Raw genomic sequence first — 17,569 nt, forward strand, 5'->3', positions numbered from 1 at the left:
GACTAGGAGTACTGTAAACTTCAGCCTTTTGAGCAGGCCACTGCAATTCAAGCCTTCTGCCAGTGACCTATCACTGACCTCCCTCAGTCTAGAGGTAGAGTGCTTGCTGGAGGTAAAAATTCAGAGTGAATCTTGAGATGTCTATTGAGCAACAAGGCTGTGCTTAAAACACATCAGGTGTCACGTGAGCCCGGCTTCTCATCTCAGAACCACTTCTCATCTTAAGATTCCCCGAAACTTCTATCAGTGTAACTTCATTCACAAACCCTGTTCTTTCAGTACTGGTGAATGAATGTAAGAGCCTCTTGAGGATGGCAGTCATCATATCGTGCACTGGGTGTGTGGTGTTTTATTCATTTGATGGATGGGAAGCATTTATAATGTGCAAACAGCTTCAGTGCTGTGATGTGGTTAACTTCAGAAATGCAAATGAAACAGCGAGCAAGACTGCTACTAAAACAGTTGTACAAGTTAACAGTTGTACAAGTGAAGTCTCATTAGGCATTGAGGTCTGTAGTTCAGGGTCTTTCAGCGCTCGTAGTTGTTTATTTTATTTCATCTTGCTTTTATTTTTATACCCATCAGTGAACTCAACAGAGCTGGTATTTGCTCCAATCATTTAACATGAGTGTTTTCAGAGGGCTGTATAACCCCCTCATTCACTTCCTAAGCTACATTCCAGAGGGATAGCAGCTGGAGCCTTACTCTTTCTCCATCTCACTAGTGCCTAAAATCTGACAGCAGTGTTCTGTTCAATGTAGCTGATGGATTTCCTTACGTTCCTACATCCTGACAGAGATGCCCCATCCATGTCAGACATTACAGCCAGCCATGATGATGTGTCTCATTTTAATCTAAGCTGTGAGGAAGTATTTCATTTACTGCTTTGAAGTGCTGGAATGCTATTCAGATTCTTGTCTTCTAATGCAAAAACAGAAGGCAGCTTTGGCCTTTCAGAAACAAGCCATCTTAAACGGGGTTCTGTTGACTTGGTTCTTCTTGTCTAAAGGAAATGCATCACCAAAACTGTGTCTTGAGGTAGCTTTTCTTAAAAAGCCTGATTTATTTCTATGTGATTCCACCACTGTTGGTAGCTGTTGTCAATACTTATTATCTTTGGAGCAAGCACATTATCAGCAGGTTTATGGCTTGCTAATGCTATGCTGAGGATTGCTTATTTTATCTGGCAGTTGATATCTAAAAGAAAGGCTTTAGGATAACAATATACGTTTCAGTCTGAGGAACTCATTAATAATACTTTAATCCACAGGAGTCTTAAGTTTTATTTTGTTTTACTCAACACTGTGAGATTTCTTTTCTTGACTTGTCCTCTCTGAACTTGGCGAGCACGAGTTCCAAATCCCAAAGACTGCATCGATTCTGTTAAGTACTTCTGACTGGGGGAGATGCACAGCATCACCAGCAGTTTAGCATCACCTCCTATAAGCAGGAAAAAGACAAAATATGGTCATTTATCCCATTATTTTCAGTAAATCAAGCACCGGTAATATTACTGGTCTACGCAGCAACTGGCACATGCTGCCCTAGCAGAAGGCAGAAAACATGAAGAAGGCTGTGGAAAACCAGCAAGTCCTTAAAAGGAAGCCTGTATCTCTAACTATATCATTTGTTCCTGTAGAAGAAACATTTCCTAATTTGTAATGCAGATTTTTTGTTTTAACCCCTTATAATATCATCAGTTAGGTCTGCATGTGGTTATGGGTCTGGATGCTTCATTAGGATTTGTCAAATTCCAGAACATTCAGGGTGAACAGTTGTGATATGTATTTGTCCCATTCATGACAGTAATGCAAAACACGTTTATTAGAAGTTCAGAGAATGAATAAACAAACAGGGAAGGCTCTGCTTTCAGCACTTCATTTAAACAGTCACTGGGTCATACACAAGACACAGTTAAAAGCCAGGCTCAGTGCCCATACAGCTTCGCTCCTGGACTAGTTTCTTTGGCTCTCCCCTTTCACAGCATGGACCCCAGCACTAGAGGGAAATAGAGGTTCATGCAAAAGTGAATAATCTTTCAGCAGCTCCAAAGAACTATTACTTCAGTCACTGTGTAAGCTGGAGACTAAAAGCATAAGGGCTGATGCTTTCTGGCTGAAGAAAAGTGCATTACAGTGTGGACTGCTTCTATTCTGACAGTACTGCAGGAATTGTGTTTGCCTTAAAATTATTTCTGCACAGATAAGAAGCTAGAGAAGAAGAAAGTGACTTAAATACGAAAGAAGTTGTAGTATGGTACCAGGCTTATGTTCTGGAGTCTCCCTCTTCTGTCTTTCTGCTACAGTGCAGAACATTAAGGAACATGCAATTACATAAACACTGTAGAAGATTACTTGAGAGTGTACATGGTATGAAATCCCAATAACATGCAATTGTTACCCTTTATTATCCTATTAGAGATGTGATTATTCCAAGTACACGTTTTTTTACCTTGGAAAACAACAGAAGTTTACAAAATTTCAGAGAAGTTCAAAACTTTTGCTGTACTCACAGATGTGTGCACTCACACTGCTGCATCTAAAGCCTGCGAACAGGGGCCCAGACAGGACGAGTGTCAATAAGGGATCACCCTCCAGTTTTGCACAACTTTGTTGCACAAAATATTGGGAAATGAGATTTCTATTATTAACTACAAGTCAGAATAATCCCTCACCTACAGAGTCCTGGAGGAGGTGTGTAAGCTTGCTGTTTCGATAGGGCACGTGAGATCGCTGTTCTGCTATTGCTCCGAGGACATCTGCTAGGGCAGACAAGCTGCGGTTGATAAACGATGTTTCTCTCAGTGCTGTGCCCGTCACCCCAGACATACCTGATGGAGTGCAGAAAAAGGCAGTGGGGAAAGTAAGCAAACATGCTGCAACTGTGACGTGCGAGAAATTTTTTTGTTGTATCACCTGCTTCTGACACAGTGCTCTTAAAACACCAATTGTGAACCATGCTCTTGTACCGTGGTGGTATCTATCTAACCATACACACCTCAAGCAAGGGTGTTGCCTACACATCGAGTTGCATTTATTTTAGAAAGTGCTGCAACCTCAGGAGAGCAAAACAGCTTGGAAGAACCTGCCACAGGGTAAAAGTAATGTGAGACAGATGTCTCAAGACCTACTTTAATGGGGTCTTTTTCTACAGCCACTCCTAAGCTAAAGAGGGTCTCTTAAATCAGTAGATATCACTCTGAAACAGCAAACGGCTAAGATACTGGGGTTTAAACTACTGAGATCTGTATTTGGTCAGATAAACATCCTTTAAGTATTTATCTGTTCTCAAACTGAATCTTAGTTTGCTAGAAACTGGATCACCTGTGATTCAGGTAAGTGATCCAAGATGGCTATGGAGTTAGCAAGGCAGGGTGCTGATGTACAGCAGGTATTGCATACACTTAAGATGTACTTCTGCTCGCTTATTTGTCTACACTTAAAAACAATTATGAGCTAATAGCTGTCCTTCTCTTTCATCAGAGTAAGTCTGGAGTTCTCAAATCTCCGCCAATTCAGCTGAATGGCAGAGATGAGTCTACCACGTGTGCTGCGCCACATCTAATACTGACACGCAAGTGAGCTTGCAGAGCCTTAAACCAAGTAAATGTTTGTCCTGGTTGAACTAAGAGAGCAAACCCACACACTATTGCTCAATTACATGTTTACCAAAACAATTTCCAGTGCTCAGAGCAGATGAAAAAAAAAAAAGTATTATATTAGGCTTCTCTGTAGAACAAAAGTTTAACAGTGAAGAACAGCAAGAATTCTTGGCAGTAATGTAAAGGACTCTTTCATAATACTGGTTCAGTTATCAAAACATTATTTCTGGAATGGTACATTTGGCTGCATGGCTTTTCTTGGTAAGCAATCTTGCCCTTTAGGAAATAATCGAGTTTCTGAAATTATTGTGTGCATAGAGGAGGGGAGGAGGAAGAAAATACTTTGAAGAAACAACAAAACCAATATTTTCTTTTCAATACTAACTTCCTTCAAGACTTTCTCCACAGTAAGGCAGAAAAATAGTGATTTCAATTATTACAGATATGTAATATTTAAATAATGTATGCACTTTAAACATATCTACACAATGGCTTGGTAATTTTCAGCGCAGGGAAGCGGGCCTAATAAAACCAGTCTGAACCAGTAGTATACCTGTGGTAGGTGTAAATGCCCTGGGTTTCTTTCAGGCTTATTCAGTCAGACTTTCATTTAGAGCTGTATCAGCCCCAAACTGGAACAGTCAGGCCTCAATGTTTCATTTATGTCAGGATCTATGTTTAAAACACGTGAAAGTGTGTACATAAAGTGCTAAAGAGAAATGTTCTTTGAATTCAGATCTGGGAGGATCCATACCCAGCATTTCTAACAGCTGTTCATAAACACATGCTTGCTTACCTACGCACTCGCTGCCAGCCAGATCCACCAGCTGCAATCTAGTTTTGACTTGCTTCACTTTCTCAGCTGCTTCAAGTTGTGCTGGTGAAGAGGCTCTGGAAGAAGAGGTAGATTTACTTTCTTTTGTTTTTTGTGGATAGGTGCAGGAAACCTCTTTATTCAGTCTCTGACTGATTTGTTCATCCTCCCATGAAGTACCTGTTTAATTGAAAAAGAAAACAAACCAAACACTAATGAAATAAAAGCTTCTCACTGACACTGGAAATTGGTTATCAGTGGGGACTACAATATCTGCTATTTCAGGCTGTTCTAACTGAAATGTTATATGAAGCAGAGACAACTGCAGGGGCAGGCTGCATGACTTTCTCAGTCTTGTTTAAGGCCTTCCTCATCAAAACCATTATGCCATTTGGTAACAAGACTTGGTACAGGTTGTACTGTATCCCCATCACCCACACTTCAGCGTGGTAGAGAAGAAACAGGAGTCCACCAAGGATTTCCAGAAGTATTTTTTTACATTTTAGATTGACTGCAAACAAAGTGCAATTTTGGATGTTTGGGAGCAGTAAGCTCTGAAGCCTGTTTCTAAGCATTTGATACATTCTCCGATGGTGTCCTGAAGTAAAAGAAGGGCAATGGTTCATCCTGCCTTTATGGTTCTGAACTCAGCAGGACGGGGCTTAGGGCTTTCTAGCACATGCACCGTTACAGGTAATAGACAGGAAACTCTATTAGGACTTAAGAATCCAGTTGGGATTATACAGTGTTTATGTAACAGTTTACAGTTTAGCTGCAAAACTTCTGTAAAGAGCGGACTGAACAAAGTAACTGCTCTCCTCAAACAATAGACATTTCTGGAACATAATGCTAGAAGATTTGCAGCAAAACTGTCAATTCTAACTTTCAGTGCAGAGCTCATCATGGACTTTAAAATTTTATGTTTTGTGATTTAGATCTTACTTAGTTTTTGAGATATCTGACAATTGCACCTAGATCAAAAATAGCTCCTTGTAAGTAGACAGATGGAATGCAGTCATACTGCTACAGTGAGATCCCATTTGCAATGCTGTTTTTTTTACCTATGTTTCTCACCTTCATCTGTATTCACCATAAATTAGATGCATCTATGAAGTTTTGTAGCTACATGACATAGTGACATAGCGTTGAATGTAGAAATGGCAAAGGCAAGCCTGGACTAGACAAGATGGCTGTTGTCCTACAGTGCAAACCCTGTGCTTTGAAAAGTAACATCTGCCTGATTGACAAGAATCTGGAACTGGATAGAGCTAACATCTGGAACGTTAAAACTGCAACATGTGAAGCAACTGTGTCTTTTGGCAAAGGCAGCAGGTAAGTGAGGGCACTGTTTGTTCTGTTTTGCTAATATTGTCGGTTTAATTTCCGATAGCAATCTAGGGGAAAAAATGTTAAATATTTTCCACTTTCTTAAACCATATTGTTGTTTCAGAGTATGAAGGAGACAGACCGCAGCACTGGAAACAGAGAGTCTAATTACAACGTAAGCGAAAGAAAACAAAGTTAACCCTCAAAAGCCAAAGCTGTTCCTGAAGCAATAAACTAGTAAGTCTTGGTGTGGTAATGAAAAGTAGAAATACAGATTTAGCCATACTAAGACTACTATGTTGTCTGTTCCTACAGTGGTCTATTATTAGCAGTTCAAGACATTCTGAATGGAACAGCCTTTTTTGTAAGGCAGCAGTTAAGCTGTGAAAGTATTGTGTTTTTGTGGGTTTTTTTATGCTGACCTTTAAAAGATATGGTTAGCTTTGTATCAAGCTTATCATGAGAAATTAAACAATACATCATACAAACTGATCTAACTACTTTATTTATAGAGTATCTATCTTACTGATCAAATTTACTTCACTACCTATTTCGTGCTATAAAATGTCAAGGACTCTTAAGTCAAGAGATGTGAAGTGAGAAAACCTCTAAGAAAACCCTTAGCAGTGAGAAATCAAACCAGTTTTTTCTAAGACAGCATTTAGAAGGTGAAGAAAAAAGAGGGAATGTATTAAGCAATGGAAACAGGAAGAAAGAGCAATATGAAAGCCTCGCAGCCCACAGCCTGTCTTTCAAAAACAACCAGTTCTTGTATTTTAGTAATATCTTACTTACCAAAGTTATCTCCAGAGACAATTGTGGTTATGGTCAATGTAACCACCAGATGGGAGCGAGAGGAATGAGCGTGCACCAGTGTTGGGTGCCTGACTCTTAGCTGTAGACCTTTGATAACTAGGTGCAAAAATTCAGATGCATTTGCAACAGTCCTAGGAAGTAAACAAACAAGCAGGAGGTTTAACTGATTAACAGTAAAAATCACCTGAGAAAGCTGGCAGCTCAGATGTGCATTTCAGCTTTTATACTTCCTTGGTCTCATAACTCCTTGTACTATTCTTAACTCTACTTACCTCCAAAAACGAATCTCAGTTCTGAGCTGTGCAAACAGCTGTTTATAGGCTTTTTTTCATAAGGAGTTACATAGTCTGGGATGAAAATTCAAGACAAAAGCTGATGTAGCAGTGGAAGTGTTGAGGAAGAAGGAAGAATCCTGCCAACCTTGCAAACAAATGACGCAAGATTGTCTTGATTCTCCTTTCATGTCACTGCCTTCTTTAATAATCACTCATGTGACATCACCCAAACAACAGTTTCTCAATATAAATTACTGTGGCTGCGTATCACAGCCTGGTTACTGAATGCCTTGTAATATGGCAGAATCCCTAAATCCCCCCTGACAGACTGCCCACTACAGCCATGGTTCCATATCACTGCAGTCAGCAAAAGCACACTGGGCACAAAAGCAGTTCATGCTATGAGGAGCAACACTTGAAGAGTACAGAGAAAGAAAAGAGCTATACCAAAGGCATCTGAAGAAAACACTTGGCTTCACCTAACCTATATGCACTTAAAGAGAAGCAGGCAGGCACTTATAAGGAGTTCCCTGTGTGACTCAGTAACACTCTAAAATGTGGCTGCAGGAGCTAAATGAGTGCAACAGACCTCAGTCTATAGACTGCTGTGCTCTAACTGGAGTTTGCAGAGGATAAGCCTTAGCACATGCAGTCAGTGCTGGTCACCTTCGAGGAAACTGTAGTTGACTTTGGAGGTAAAGAGCATCCCCAGCACAGTGCTGCATGCTTGCCATGGTGGTAGCTTCTCACCAGGACTGATGGTAATAGCCTCTACTGCCTTAGTGGGCTGTACGCACTGTGTGTTCCAAGAGCACGTTCTACAGAGAGAAACCCTGTTGTGATTAGGTTAAAAATTTGATCATGAGTGTTCTCCAAAGTCAACTAAGCCATAAAAGAAGAAAGAGACTGAGGTTTTTGTGATTTAGGAGGATGTACATATTAGCAGGAAAGAGACTACTGTTTTTTAATGGACATATGGAGAAGTCGGTGAGATCCAGCAGGCTGCTATACTCTAGATGAAATATTATCACAAATGAGAATGTGTTTTTATTCAAAGCACCAGCTGTTTACTTTAGATTTCAGGCAGCTGGGTGGCTTCATTCAGTGGTTCCCTTATTTTGTTTGATTTGCTCTTTCTTATTAACCTTTCTGTATAATTATTAATATAGCTTGTTTATGAATTGGACTTCTTTGCTGCTTACATTGTAATTGAGATGCAAACCCATATTCTTATTTATATTTGCATTCTAACCAAGTATTTAGTGATTATGTTTTTAAGAGCTCAAGGCACCAGGCTCCCTTACCATAAATTAAAATTTCAGAGAAATAAACACTGCATCAATTTTATGAACTAGAAATACAAATTAAATCTTCCTGAAGATTTATTCCTTTCTCTGTGGCACGAGTCCAGCTACACCTCACTTTTCCCTTCCCCAAAGCCGAAGAAAAGTGTCACTTGCACACTATACAAAGCTCCATGGGGAAAGCGGGTAGGCATTCTTCAGGAATTAATCCAGGACTTAATCTTAGTTACTGAAATACCATAATTATGAATTATTAAAAAATTACTTTTTATCATACCCACACTATGTTCACTTGTTTTCCTTTTCTGAGTCACACAGTTTGTTTTTTCTCTATACAAAAGTAAAAATATCAGCTTCTTTAAGAAAGATTCAGCACAAACATATAAGGTTCCACAGTACTCACTTCTGAAGTTTTTACTGACAGAGACTTAACCAGATGCTAAAAGTTGGAATAGAGCTGGGGAAATCCAAGAACACAAACCAAGAAAAACCCACCACGCAGCATAATACAGACAGAGATGGCAAAAGGATTCATCACTTCAAGTTCCATTCATTCTTAATTCATACCATGCTCTTACGAAGTGTTCAGAGTGCAATCAAGTGTGCAGAATTTGTCTGGAAATCATATTCAACCTCAAGAAGAGCAGACATACCTCAGAGAAAAATGTTAAACCCTCCAACAGTATCGCAGTGATTATTATTTCATAGGAAGAAAGAAGATTTATATAGTTCCCATGGTGAAGAAAGGCACTTTATGACTTCTCTGGCATTCCATTTTCTATGAGCAGCCCAATGGCCAGCAAATGCAATGCATATCACTAGATAGAAGTACGTCTGTGTAGCCCACCAGAACATTGTTGTATTTATATCACAGCTTTTAGAGAACAGCGTGAACTCACATGAACAAAGAACTAGTCTGCTTATGTGACTACGTCCCACAAGATAAAAATACTGTCTTCCTGCTGAAGATGCATTTTGTTTTAACACAGAGACAAGGAAAATACTTTTCATACCTGACTTCCAATTTCTCCTAGAAAAGTATAAGTTAGATTGTGACAAGCATCGTGATAGAGAAGTGAAGAAAAACATCATGCTTTCCCTAGAAACCTAAAACACTATAATACTGCAGCAAACATTCCATTAGAGTGAGATTTTTCTTTACACAAATTTCTTTGGCCAAAGAATAGAACATTTTTTCTATGCTTCTATGCCTCCCTGTCATGCACAAGCAGAAATGTGCCCTTCTGGAATCTGTTCACATTCTAGGCACTCATAGAGAGATGGCCAAGAGCTTAATTCCACTGGGCAACATCTCTTCTCAAGTGCCACAAGTGCTGCTTGTCAACTTCTTTTATTCTTATTAATGCTGACTTCTTAATACCAGCATAAACAAGACATCTGTTACTAAAATGTCTGAAACAGACTCACTCTTGTTAGTTCATAAATTGTTATCAGCACAATATTTTTGTCATCTAATTAGCCAAGGAGTTTTATGTTTAAGAAGAATTTGCTCTGAACACTACATGTACGTATCGCCCAGAATTATTATTCCCATGTGCACTAGAACAAACTTTTCTACTTAGGAGATACATCATATATGAAAAGTATGCAGTTAAGGAAAGTACAGCTTTAGTCTTCATTTCTTTAGGTCTCCCTTTGCTGTCATGATGTTTAAATAAGAATCAAAGTTGCTTAATGCAGAAGTTTAACCAAAAGTAATTGTGCTGTTAATGCTGAAAGCATTTTGACATTTTCAGTCTACTTGACTGAGGTAACGGAAGCAGAGGGAACATAAAATTTTTCTTTTGCATATGCTTAGGATTCATAGTTTAGGAGCTAATCCTGACATCTATAATGGAATTGTAGACAGCTAGGCATCCCACTGACATTCAATCATGATGAAATGATAAGGATCAAATTGTATACTCACTCATACGTAAGCAATGGAACGTCACTCTTTCCTTCTCTGGTTGTGACAACGTCCCGTTTGATGCCAAATACTTTTCCACAACTGTCTTTGGCCAGAAGATCAAAAACTTCATTATTATACACTTCTACAACAGAAACGTCTACCCAGTAACTGCCTGGTGGCTTTTCTGAAATAAGTCTGGAGAATAAAAGTAGAATAAAGCAAATAAATAAAACCAGAAGATGCTGAAATCAAACCTCAAGTGAACAATCTGTAAATACAGAACTATTCTTTAATTATAATCTAATTAAAATTCAGATAAACTTCTAATTAAAATTCTGATTTTAATTAAAATTCTGATTCTGCTTACTCAATAGCCATAATCAGAACTTTGCCTCACCCACATGCTAATGTTAAGCTGAAGGATCAAAACATTCACTATCCACACAGCTTTGCCAGCCTCGTTGTTTTTTTTTCTCCTTTAACCCCTCAAGATTTTTTTTATACCATTTCTCTTCTGGAGGTGACTGCATTCAGAGCTCAAGATATGATAAACTCTGCCAGAGTGCAAACAACAAACACAAGAGATTCCATACTACCAGTTAGATCCGAAAGGAGTTATCAATCCAGAAACTCAGAAGATTCATAAATGAAGTAAGGACTCGTTGACTCAGGAAAGTACTTACTGTTAGACACTGCTATACTGGTACAAAATCATCTCTTTCAATTTAGCTTACAACTTTCTCCAAAAGAAATCAGCTTAGCTGAAAAAAAAACCACGGGCTCTCCTGTTATAACATCAGTTCAAATCACACACGAGGTTCAACTATAAAAATCTAGTTGAGAAGAATTCTCAAAGCAAAAACAATATCATGGTTAAAAATGTAACTATCATTTGTTTGGGTCTGAGCTCTCAAGTGGATCCTTTTCACCTACTTCAACTGTCAATTTCACAAACCTGGTAAGGACTTGATTGTCTTTTTAATTTCCACTATTACATCTATTAAAAACTTAAAGAAATCTGAAAGTCAGACAACACAGTAAAACTGCACAGTCTTATTTCCTTAGAAAAACAAACTAAGCTAGAGAATAGAAATCTCTATCAGATCTCAAATATGGAATTGGCAGCCACAGATGCTATAAATAATAACAGTGAAACTAAAAAGTGCAACAATAAATGCATTACAAACATCATTTCATCCTGTCTGTAAAATGCAAGGTGAAAAGTCTGTAAGCATCCATTGCTTAGGTTGATAACAGATCAGTGTTACCTGAACAGTTCCTGGGTAGCACGAGGAATAATTCCAAGCTCTGATTCATCTTCACTGACAAATGCAAAGTTCTCTTCTAACTGTGGTCCCAACATCGTGTATGTTTTCCCACTTCCAGTCTGCCCATAAGCCATAATACACACATTGTACCTGAAATTCAAAAGGGCCATCATTTAATTTACTGTGTGTAAGGTACCAAGTTAAGGCTCTAACAATTTGGGAACACTGAGAGGAAAAGTATATACCACTCCTGTAGCATTCTTTCTGGAGATTTCAAAATCTGACAAATTATAGTACTGCTCATAACATCTCCTAAACAGGTTTTATTTTTTAAGCAAACTTGAAGGGCAAGTAAATGACAAAAACAGGGATGCTCAGCTGGGAGTGATTGATGAGGTTAAACCTCCTGTCTGCCCAACTTCCAGTTCATGCACTGCTGAGCTGCTTGTTAATCAGCTCCTGAACCACTGCCGTTTACAGTACAGCATTCTAAAGTAAACCATCAGCGCATTCGATTTGTCTGACAGTGCTATGCTGCAAACCACAGCACAAACATCTTAACAGCTGGGAGCAGTAAACTCTTCAGCTCTCACAGTCATTTCAGACAAACTCCTCAGTCAGAGCCTTCCGCCACTGGAAAAGATTAGACAGCACTAGCAATAAAAGGCTCAAATCTTAAACTGAAGGCTTTAGATAAGGTTCTGTACAAACATGAATGTGGAGATTACTCTGGATTAATGGTGGCAGGAGCTGCTCCAATATGGACTTGTAGAAAATGAAAATGTACAGTGTCACTACAGAGGTATAGGCACCTGTGAAACACAACTTGCTTATCATCTTGTGAAGCAGACGTGAACTCTGAAAATATTTGTTTTTCTACACTAGAAAGGAAAATTAAAAAAAAAGATCAGAGCTGTTAGTTCTGGTGTAGAGGGCTGTGCCACTGGCCTCTGAATTTAGATTTATGAAGTCACAAAACATGTTCCTAAGATAGTTGGATCAAACATCATAAGCACAATAAGTGGGTAGACACATCTTTACCTACCCATACTACTGCTTTGTATTGAAGACCAGGCTGCACTCTGCAGCTGACAGTTAGTCCCTGCTTGGATGTATCCACTCTGCAGTAGCTGCCTGCACCTTGGTGCTGACCACAGAACTGTGCTTTGGAAGACATGCAGCTGTGCTGACAGGACTGCTCTTACACTGGTCTATCTGTCTGATTTGTTCATAGACACAACTTCAGCAGGCTGCGTACACTGGGAGCGCTCTGCACTATGTCGGATTTTCTGCTCTACTAGAGCTACAAAAATTGCTCCTTCCTTGGCACAGAGCAAAATTTTACTGCCTAAGCTCTAGCTCCTCTGTGGCAGACCTGAACAGCTGCTTTTGGTTATCTGATGCTTTTCCTCATATCAAAAGTATTGTTGCAAGTACCATGCCAGCAAATTTCAATGCATACACCACATCTAATTGTTTTAGACGTATAGTTTTTGGTCATTAAATCCTTACATTAGCACTGCAGAGAAATATATTTGCAGTTTTGTTGTTGTTGTTTTTGTTTTGCATATTAAACATGTCTATAAGCAATTCTTTTTAGATGTTTACTAATAAAGCTTTGTTTTGTTAGAAAGCAATATAGGCAGCACAACAAATAGTTTTGTGTCCCTTCTGGGAACATGGAATCAAAACTGCAGTCAGTGAACCTTTGATAAAGCTTCCTCTAATCTTTAGGATGTAAAGAGTACAAACTGGAAGTCTAGACATAGATATGATGAAGTAAAGGAGGGAATTATAACTGAAAATAAAGAGCAAAACGTGTTACAAATTAGAGCTGTAAATCTGAAACAAGGGATATCCCTAAGTACTCACTGTTGACATAATTCTGCTTGCATTCATGACAGTGGAAAATTGTCCAGTAATTTTGGTAGTCTTCAGCTAGGTTAAGAATGAGTAATTTTCAAAGTACAGCTCCCTAATGTACACTGCCTGGCCAAGACATAGTTTCCTGAGACTTCCAGTGCCTTTTGAAAATCGAGAGATCTTTGAAACCAAAAAGGGAGCCAGAAGTTTGCAAGTGGCTGTTGTCTATAGGAAAAAGAGAATGGAAGTCTTCTCAGAAGTCTTTCAACTTCCGTATAGTCCAGTTAAACTCCCCTTCACAGCTTTTGTTAGATAAGTCAAAATAGTTCTGGCAAGATACAGGTGGTATGATCAAAAGTTAGTGAGGTGCTAGTAACCCTGAAGATGAAGATACAAATCATGAATAAAGCCAGTGACAATCCCTCTGCCAAAGTCCAAATGGTATTTTACTAAGTCCAAAGGAGATAAAACTATCCAGAGCAATATTATATCTGAAGAATACACAAGAGAAAATGAATTGTTAGGTGATTCAACAAGAGGACAAGCAGCAAAAGAAGACTAATTTATGTTTATCTAGTTCACTTTGTTTATGTTCAGTTTCCAACATAACCATTTCAGACAGAGCACGAAGCCACTTCTAACCTCAGGCTTCTAATCTGAGATTTTCTGTTTATGATTCTCCTGTGTACCCCCAGCATTTCTCTTTTTCCACACTACTTCACTAGTTATATTATTGTTTAGAAAATATATTGTCAAATTAGATTTACCAGTACTTTCACAATACTGCTCTCCTGAAAAGTGTGGGGCTGTTCACAATAGGAAAGTTATCCCTAGGAGGTAAGTTATCACTATTAATGGAAATTAAAGAAGGAGAAATTTATTCTCCTTTAAAAGAAATCATGTTGAATCTTCGATGTTATAAAGAAGGGGGAAATGTTATCTTAATCCCTTGCTTGCCTTGTATTGCTAACTGAAAACTTTGAAGCTTGTACTTTATCTGTTTTGCATATGGAATAAACTATTCTCCCTGGATATTTACACAGAAAAAGAAACAAGTCATTAAAAAAAAAAAAGAAAAAAAAGAAAGAAAGGGATTGGAGTGCTCCTTTTGACTTAAGCTTAAAGTTGTTTCAGTCCACTTTGGAGACCTGACCAAAACAATCAGGAACAACAAAAAGGTTCAAGGTTCAGACCAAGTAAGTCTGTTTCACATTTACAGTGGGAATACTGCTCAGAAACATGACTAGTATGCAGTCTCTCCTCCCCTGAAAATCTGCTTCTGTTTAAATGCCACTTCTAGAAGAACAAGATAGCTTTCTGTTTTCAATAACAGAACATTTCCTAAATGAATATAAACATCCTAACTTTAGCATGGGATTCTTTCATTGTGCAAATTAGAAAGTGGCAAGTAGAGCAGATCACGGTACTTTTTGGATACACGTAGGCAACATACTGAGCCAAAGCAAACTTACATTCATTGCAAAAGGAAAAGTTAGAGAGATAGAACAGTGGTTATACGGACTTTTCCAAACTTCTCCAACCTAGAGATCCCAATGTAGCTCAAGTGGTTGTTCACCCTTGATAGAATGGAATAGTGCCTTATAGGTCATATAGGTGTCCTCTTGCCCCAGACAGCCCTTGTAGGTCCTTCTGTGGCATGTGTGAATGGTTGCCTGGGGTTTCCCAATATTGAAAGCATCCTGATGTGCCTCTTCTAGACTACTTTTAACTACCAGGAAACGTCAGAGTTCCACCAAAATCACAGCAAAGTTTTCTTTTCTTTCTTTTCTACCAAAGATGCTATCCTCCATCAGAAGCAATGCTTACATTTGCCAGAAAGTAGAGGAAAAAATACTGCTTTTTTTTTTTTTTTTTTCCAACTTTGTCTTTCATGCTAAATTTTGTAACACAGTTTCCTCTGTTTATGTGAGGAAACCACACTCACTTGGTGCTCACTAGAAGAAAACAGGAAAACTGGGCCAAAAAGCTTTAGAACAGGATAGGACAGCCTCTATTAAGTAACTCTTTTTAAGAGTTTCAGTAGAGATTTTCAGATTTCAGGAGAGAATTGTCATTTAGCTTTTTACTCCCACCATTTAACTTACCCATCCAGGAGAGATGTTAGCAAAGGTGCCACATCTGCAAACACTGTGTCTTGAGACTCAGTAGCACTGTAAACTCTGAGGAGTAAAGTGCAGAGAAGAAAAAATGTAGGTATGTTGTCATAATTGAGGAACACAGACAAAGGAAAACATAAACCTCTTGTATAAATCTTATGACCTGCTGACATTTCTATGACAGCAGCACCTACAGACTGGCTTTAAAAAAAAACACAACTATTTAGCTTGGCAACATGAAGCTGGCAGACCAAAACTACTTTCTGCTGCTCTAAACCTGACTTCCTACACAAGGAAATTGAAAGGTAATGAGGAAGAGTTGAGCTTCCTTGGTAGACACCACTTTCTACAGTTGGCTAGAGGGAAAAAAGTAATGCATCAACATGTCCCAAAGGTCGTGTAGGAATGTGTGATGTACCACTGGAACATTACAGAAGAGAATGCTGAAGCAGGAGATGGGCCAGGGTTAATCAGATAAGTTTTTTGGTTGTTTGTTTTCTTTTTTTTTTTTTTTTTTTTTGTGATGCAGTCCAGGGACTGTAAATTAGAACTTCAAGGTTCACCCCTGCTTTTTTGGAGTCATGTATATTTCAAGCTAGGTTTTAAAGGGAATGAAAGACAATTCAGTAGATTGAGTTATTAGAAAAAGAGCAATGCCAGTAAAATCTGTGGGCCAAAACAATTATGAGTAAAACCACTGTATTTATTTTTTCAAATTCACGAAACAAATCAGGCAACACAGGGCTCTTCAAAATTTTTCCTCCAACCCTTTCAAATATAAACCTCATACAATATAAAGCCAATTCCTGGAAATAATTAAAGGGAAGAAACACTGATCATAAAATATAGGCATCCTAATTAATTCACTGCTTCTCTAGCATACCAAAAAAGTAACCTCTACAAGAATACAGTCAGCAACAAATATGGCTTACAGGAGATAGTCCAAATCTGCAACAAGAAGAAGCAAAAAACACTGTGTTGTCTAGAGTAATACATCTCTGCCTAATAATAATAGCTGTAAACTGGCCTCAAAGCTGAAACATGAGTTGAATATTTGTTTAAAAAAAATATGATTAGCATTAGCATTCAGTTTCTTTTTGCATGTCTCTGGATTCTTGGCCTGGAGTAACATCCTGTGGTAATGTGTTCCATACTCTAATTGTAAGCTGTATGAAAATGTACTCTCTTTAATCAGGATATGAGCACTTTTCTGTCTTGATGGACAAATACAGCTTGTCTTGCCATTCCACTGATACGGTGTCATGCTAAACCGAGAAACCAACAAATATGCAGAAATGTGGCATGGCTCTTACTGGGAGGACACAGACACTGAATAGCAATATTGCATCCTTGCTTTGCATGCATACAAGACCATGCTTCTATAAGCTTTGCATATTACATCTTCAAGGTCAATACAATAGCAGAAGCACTTCCAGACACTTTTTTCTGCTTCATTTATCATCTGTGATCAATGAAATATTCATTAGTACCAAATCCTGCACCTTAACCAACTGAGGCTATAATTCATTTTGTGTTGAAATGATAAGTTTCTTTCTTAACACAGCAAAACCTCTCCCTCAGAGCTACTACAGTAAAAAGAAAAACAACAACAAACCAAGCCACCAAGCTTAAAAGGTATTTATGAGATAACAGCATTAAAAATTTCTCTTCAGTTGCTACTGAGGGCTTTGGCTCTTTGCAAATGTTGCAACCAACCAGAGCCAGAGTTAAAATCAGCCAGTTTTAGTGGTCTGTGCTTTCACTGCAAATCAGCATAGCTACAGCTCACCATGTCAGGTTCAGGATAATGTAGCAATTCAGAGGAAAGGCACGGGGTTCATTGTTATAACAACTACCCCCAAATATTTACTCAACTTCCTAAGGGCTTCTTTTACTGCCTCTCCTTAGCTCCTGTGCTTCAAATTCTACCAGTCCCCAAATGAAGTATTTTCAATGTGGCTTTGACTGGCCTATGCTATGCCATAATCGCAGTAGCTAAAGACATGGACAGACAATTAGCTATCTGAGACCACAAAAGATGCAGCAAATCCAGAGAATCTATTTCTATAAGCCTATTTTTTTTTTGTCAGAATGATGACAGATTTGTCCCGTGTAGTGATTAATGTCAATTTCACCTTGAAAATTCTGGGCTTCTTTTTATTTTGCTAACTGATTCACCAATAAAATTATAAAAGCATAACATGCTGAAAGCTGGAATTTTCTTCCTGAGCTGAAATCAAATATTTTGACATTTATTAGTTCCATAAAATGTT

The 17,569-nt window shown here is 38.5% G+C and overlaps 1 protein-coding gene across 2 annotated transcripts in view; it reads right to left on the minus strand.

Moving 5' to 3' along the window:
* Nucleotides 1–213: 213 nt before the first annotated feature.
* Nucleotides 214–17,569, minus strand: part of KIF25 (kinesin family member 25) — a 29,857-nt gene continuing 12,501 nt past the window's right edge. Inside the window, exons 9-15 of one of the 2 annotated variants that reach the window (XM_065730896.1) lie at nucleotides 15,285–15,359; nucleotides 11,317–11,466; nucleotides 10,067–10,243; nucleotides 6,537–6,688; nucleotides 4,398–4,595; nucleotides 2,675–2,830; nucleotides 214–1,440 (exon numbers count right to left, since the gene is read on the minus strand). In XM_065730896.1, the coding sequence (XP_065586968.1) occupies nucleotides 1,283–1,440; nucleotides 2,675–2,830; nucleotides 4,398–4,595; nucleotides 6,537–6,688; nucleotides 10,067–10,243; nucleotides 11,317–11,466; nucleotides 15,285–15,359 (1,066 nt within the window). In that variant the 3' untranslated portion in view covers nucleotides 214–1,282. The remainder of the gene's footprint in view (nucleotides 1,441–2,674; nucleotides 2,831–4,397; nucleotides 4,596–6,536; nucleotides 6,689–10,066; nucleotides 10,244–11,316; nucleotides 11,467–15,284; nucleotides 15,360–17,569) is intronic. The other variant, XM_065730903.1, reaches the window with a different exon arrangement.

The sequence above is a fragment of the Cyrtonyx montezumae genome, unplaced genomic scaffold (assembly GCF_038088225.1).
Source record: "Cyrtonyx montezumae isolate F1298 unplaced genomic scaffold, pur_monq_1.0 scaffold_0, whole genome shotgun sequence".
Taxonomy (NCBI): Eukaryota; Metazoa; Chordata; class Aves; order Galliformes; family Odontophoridae; genus Cyrtonyx; species Cyrtonyx montezumae.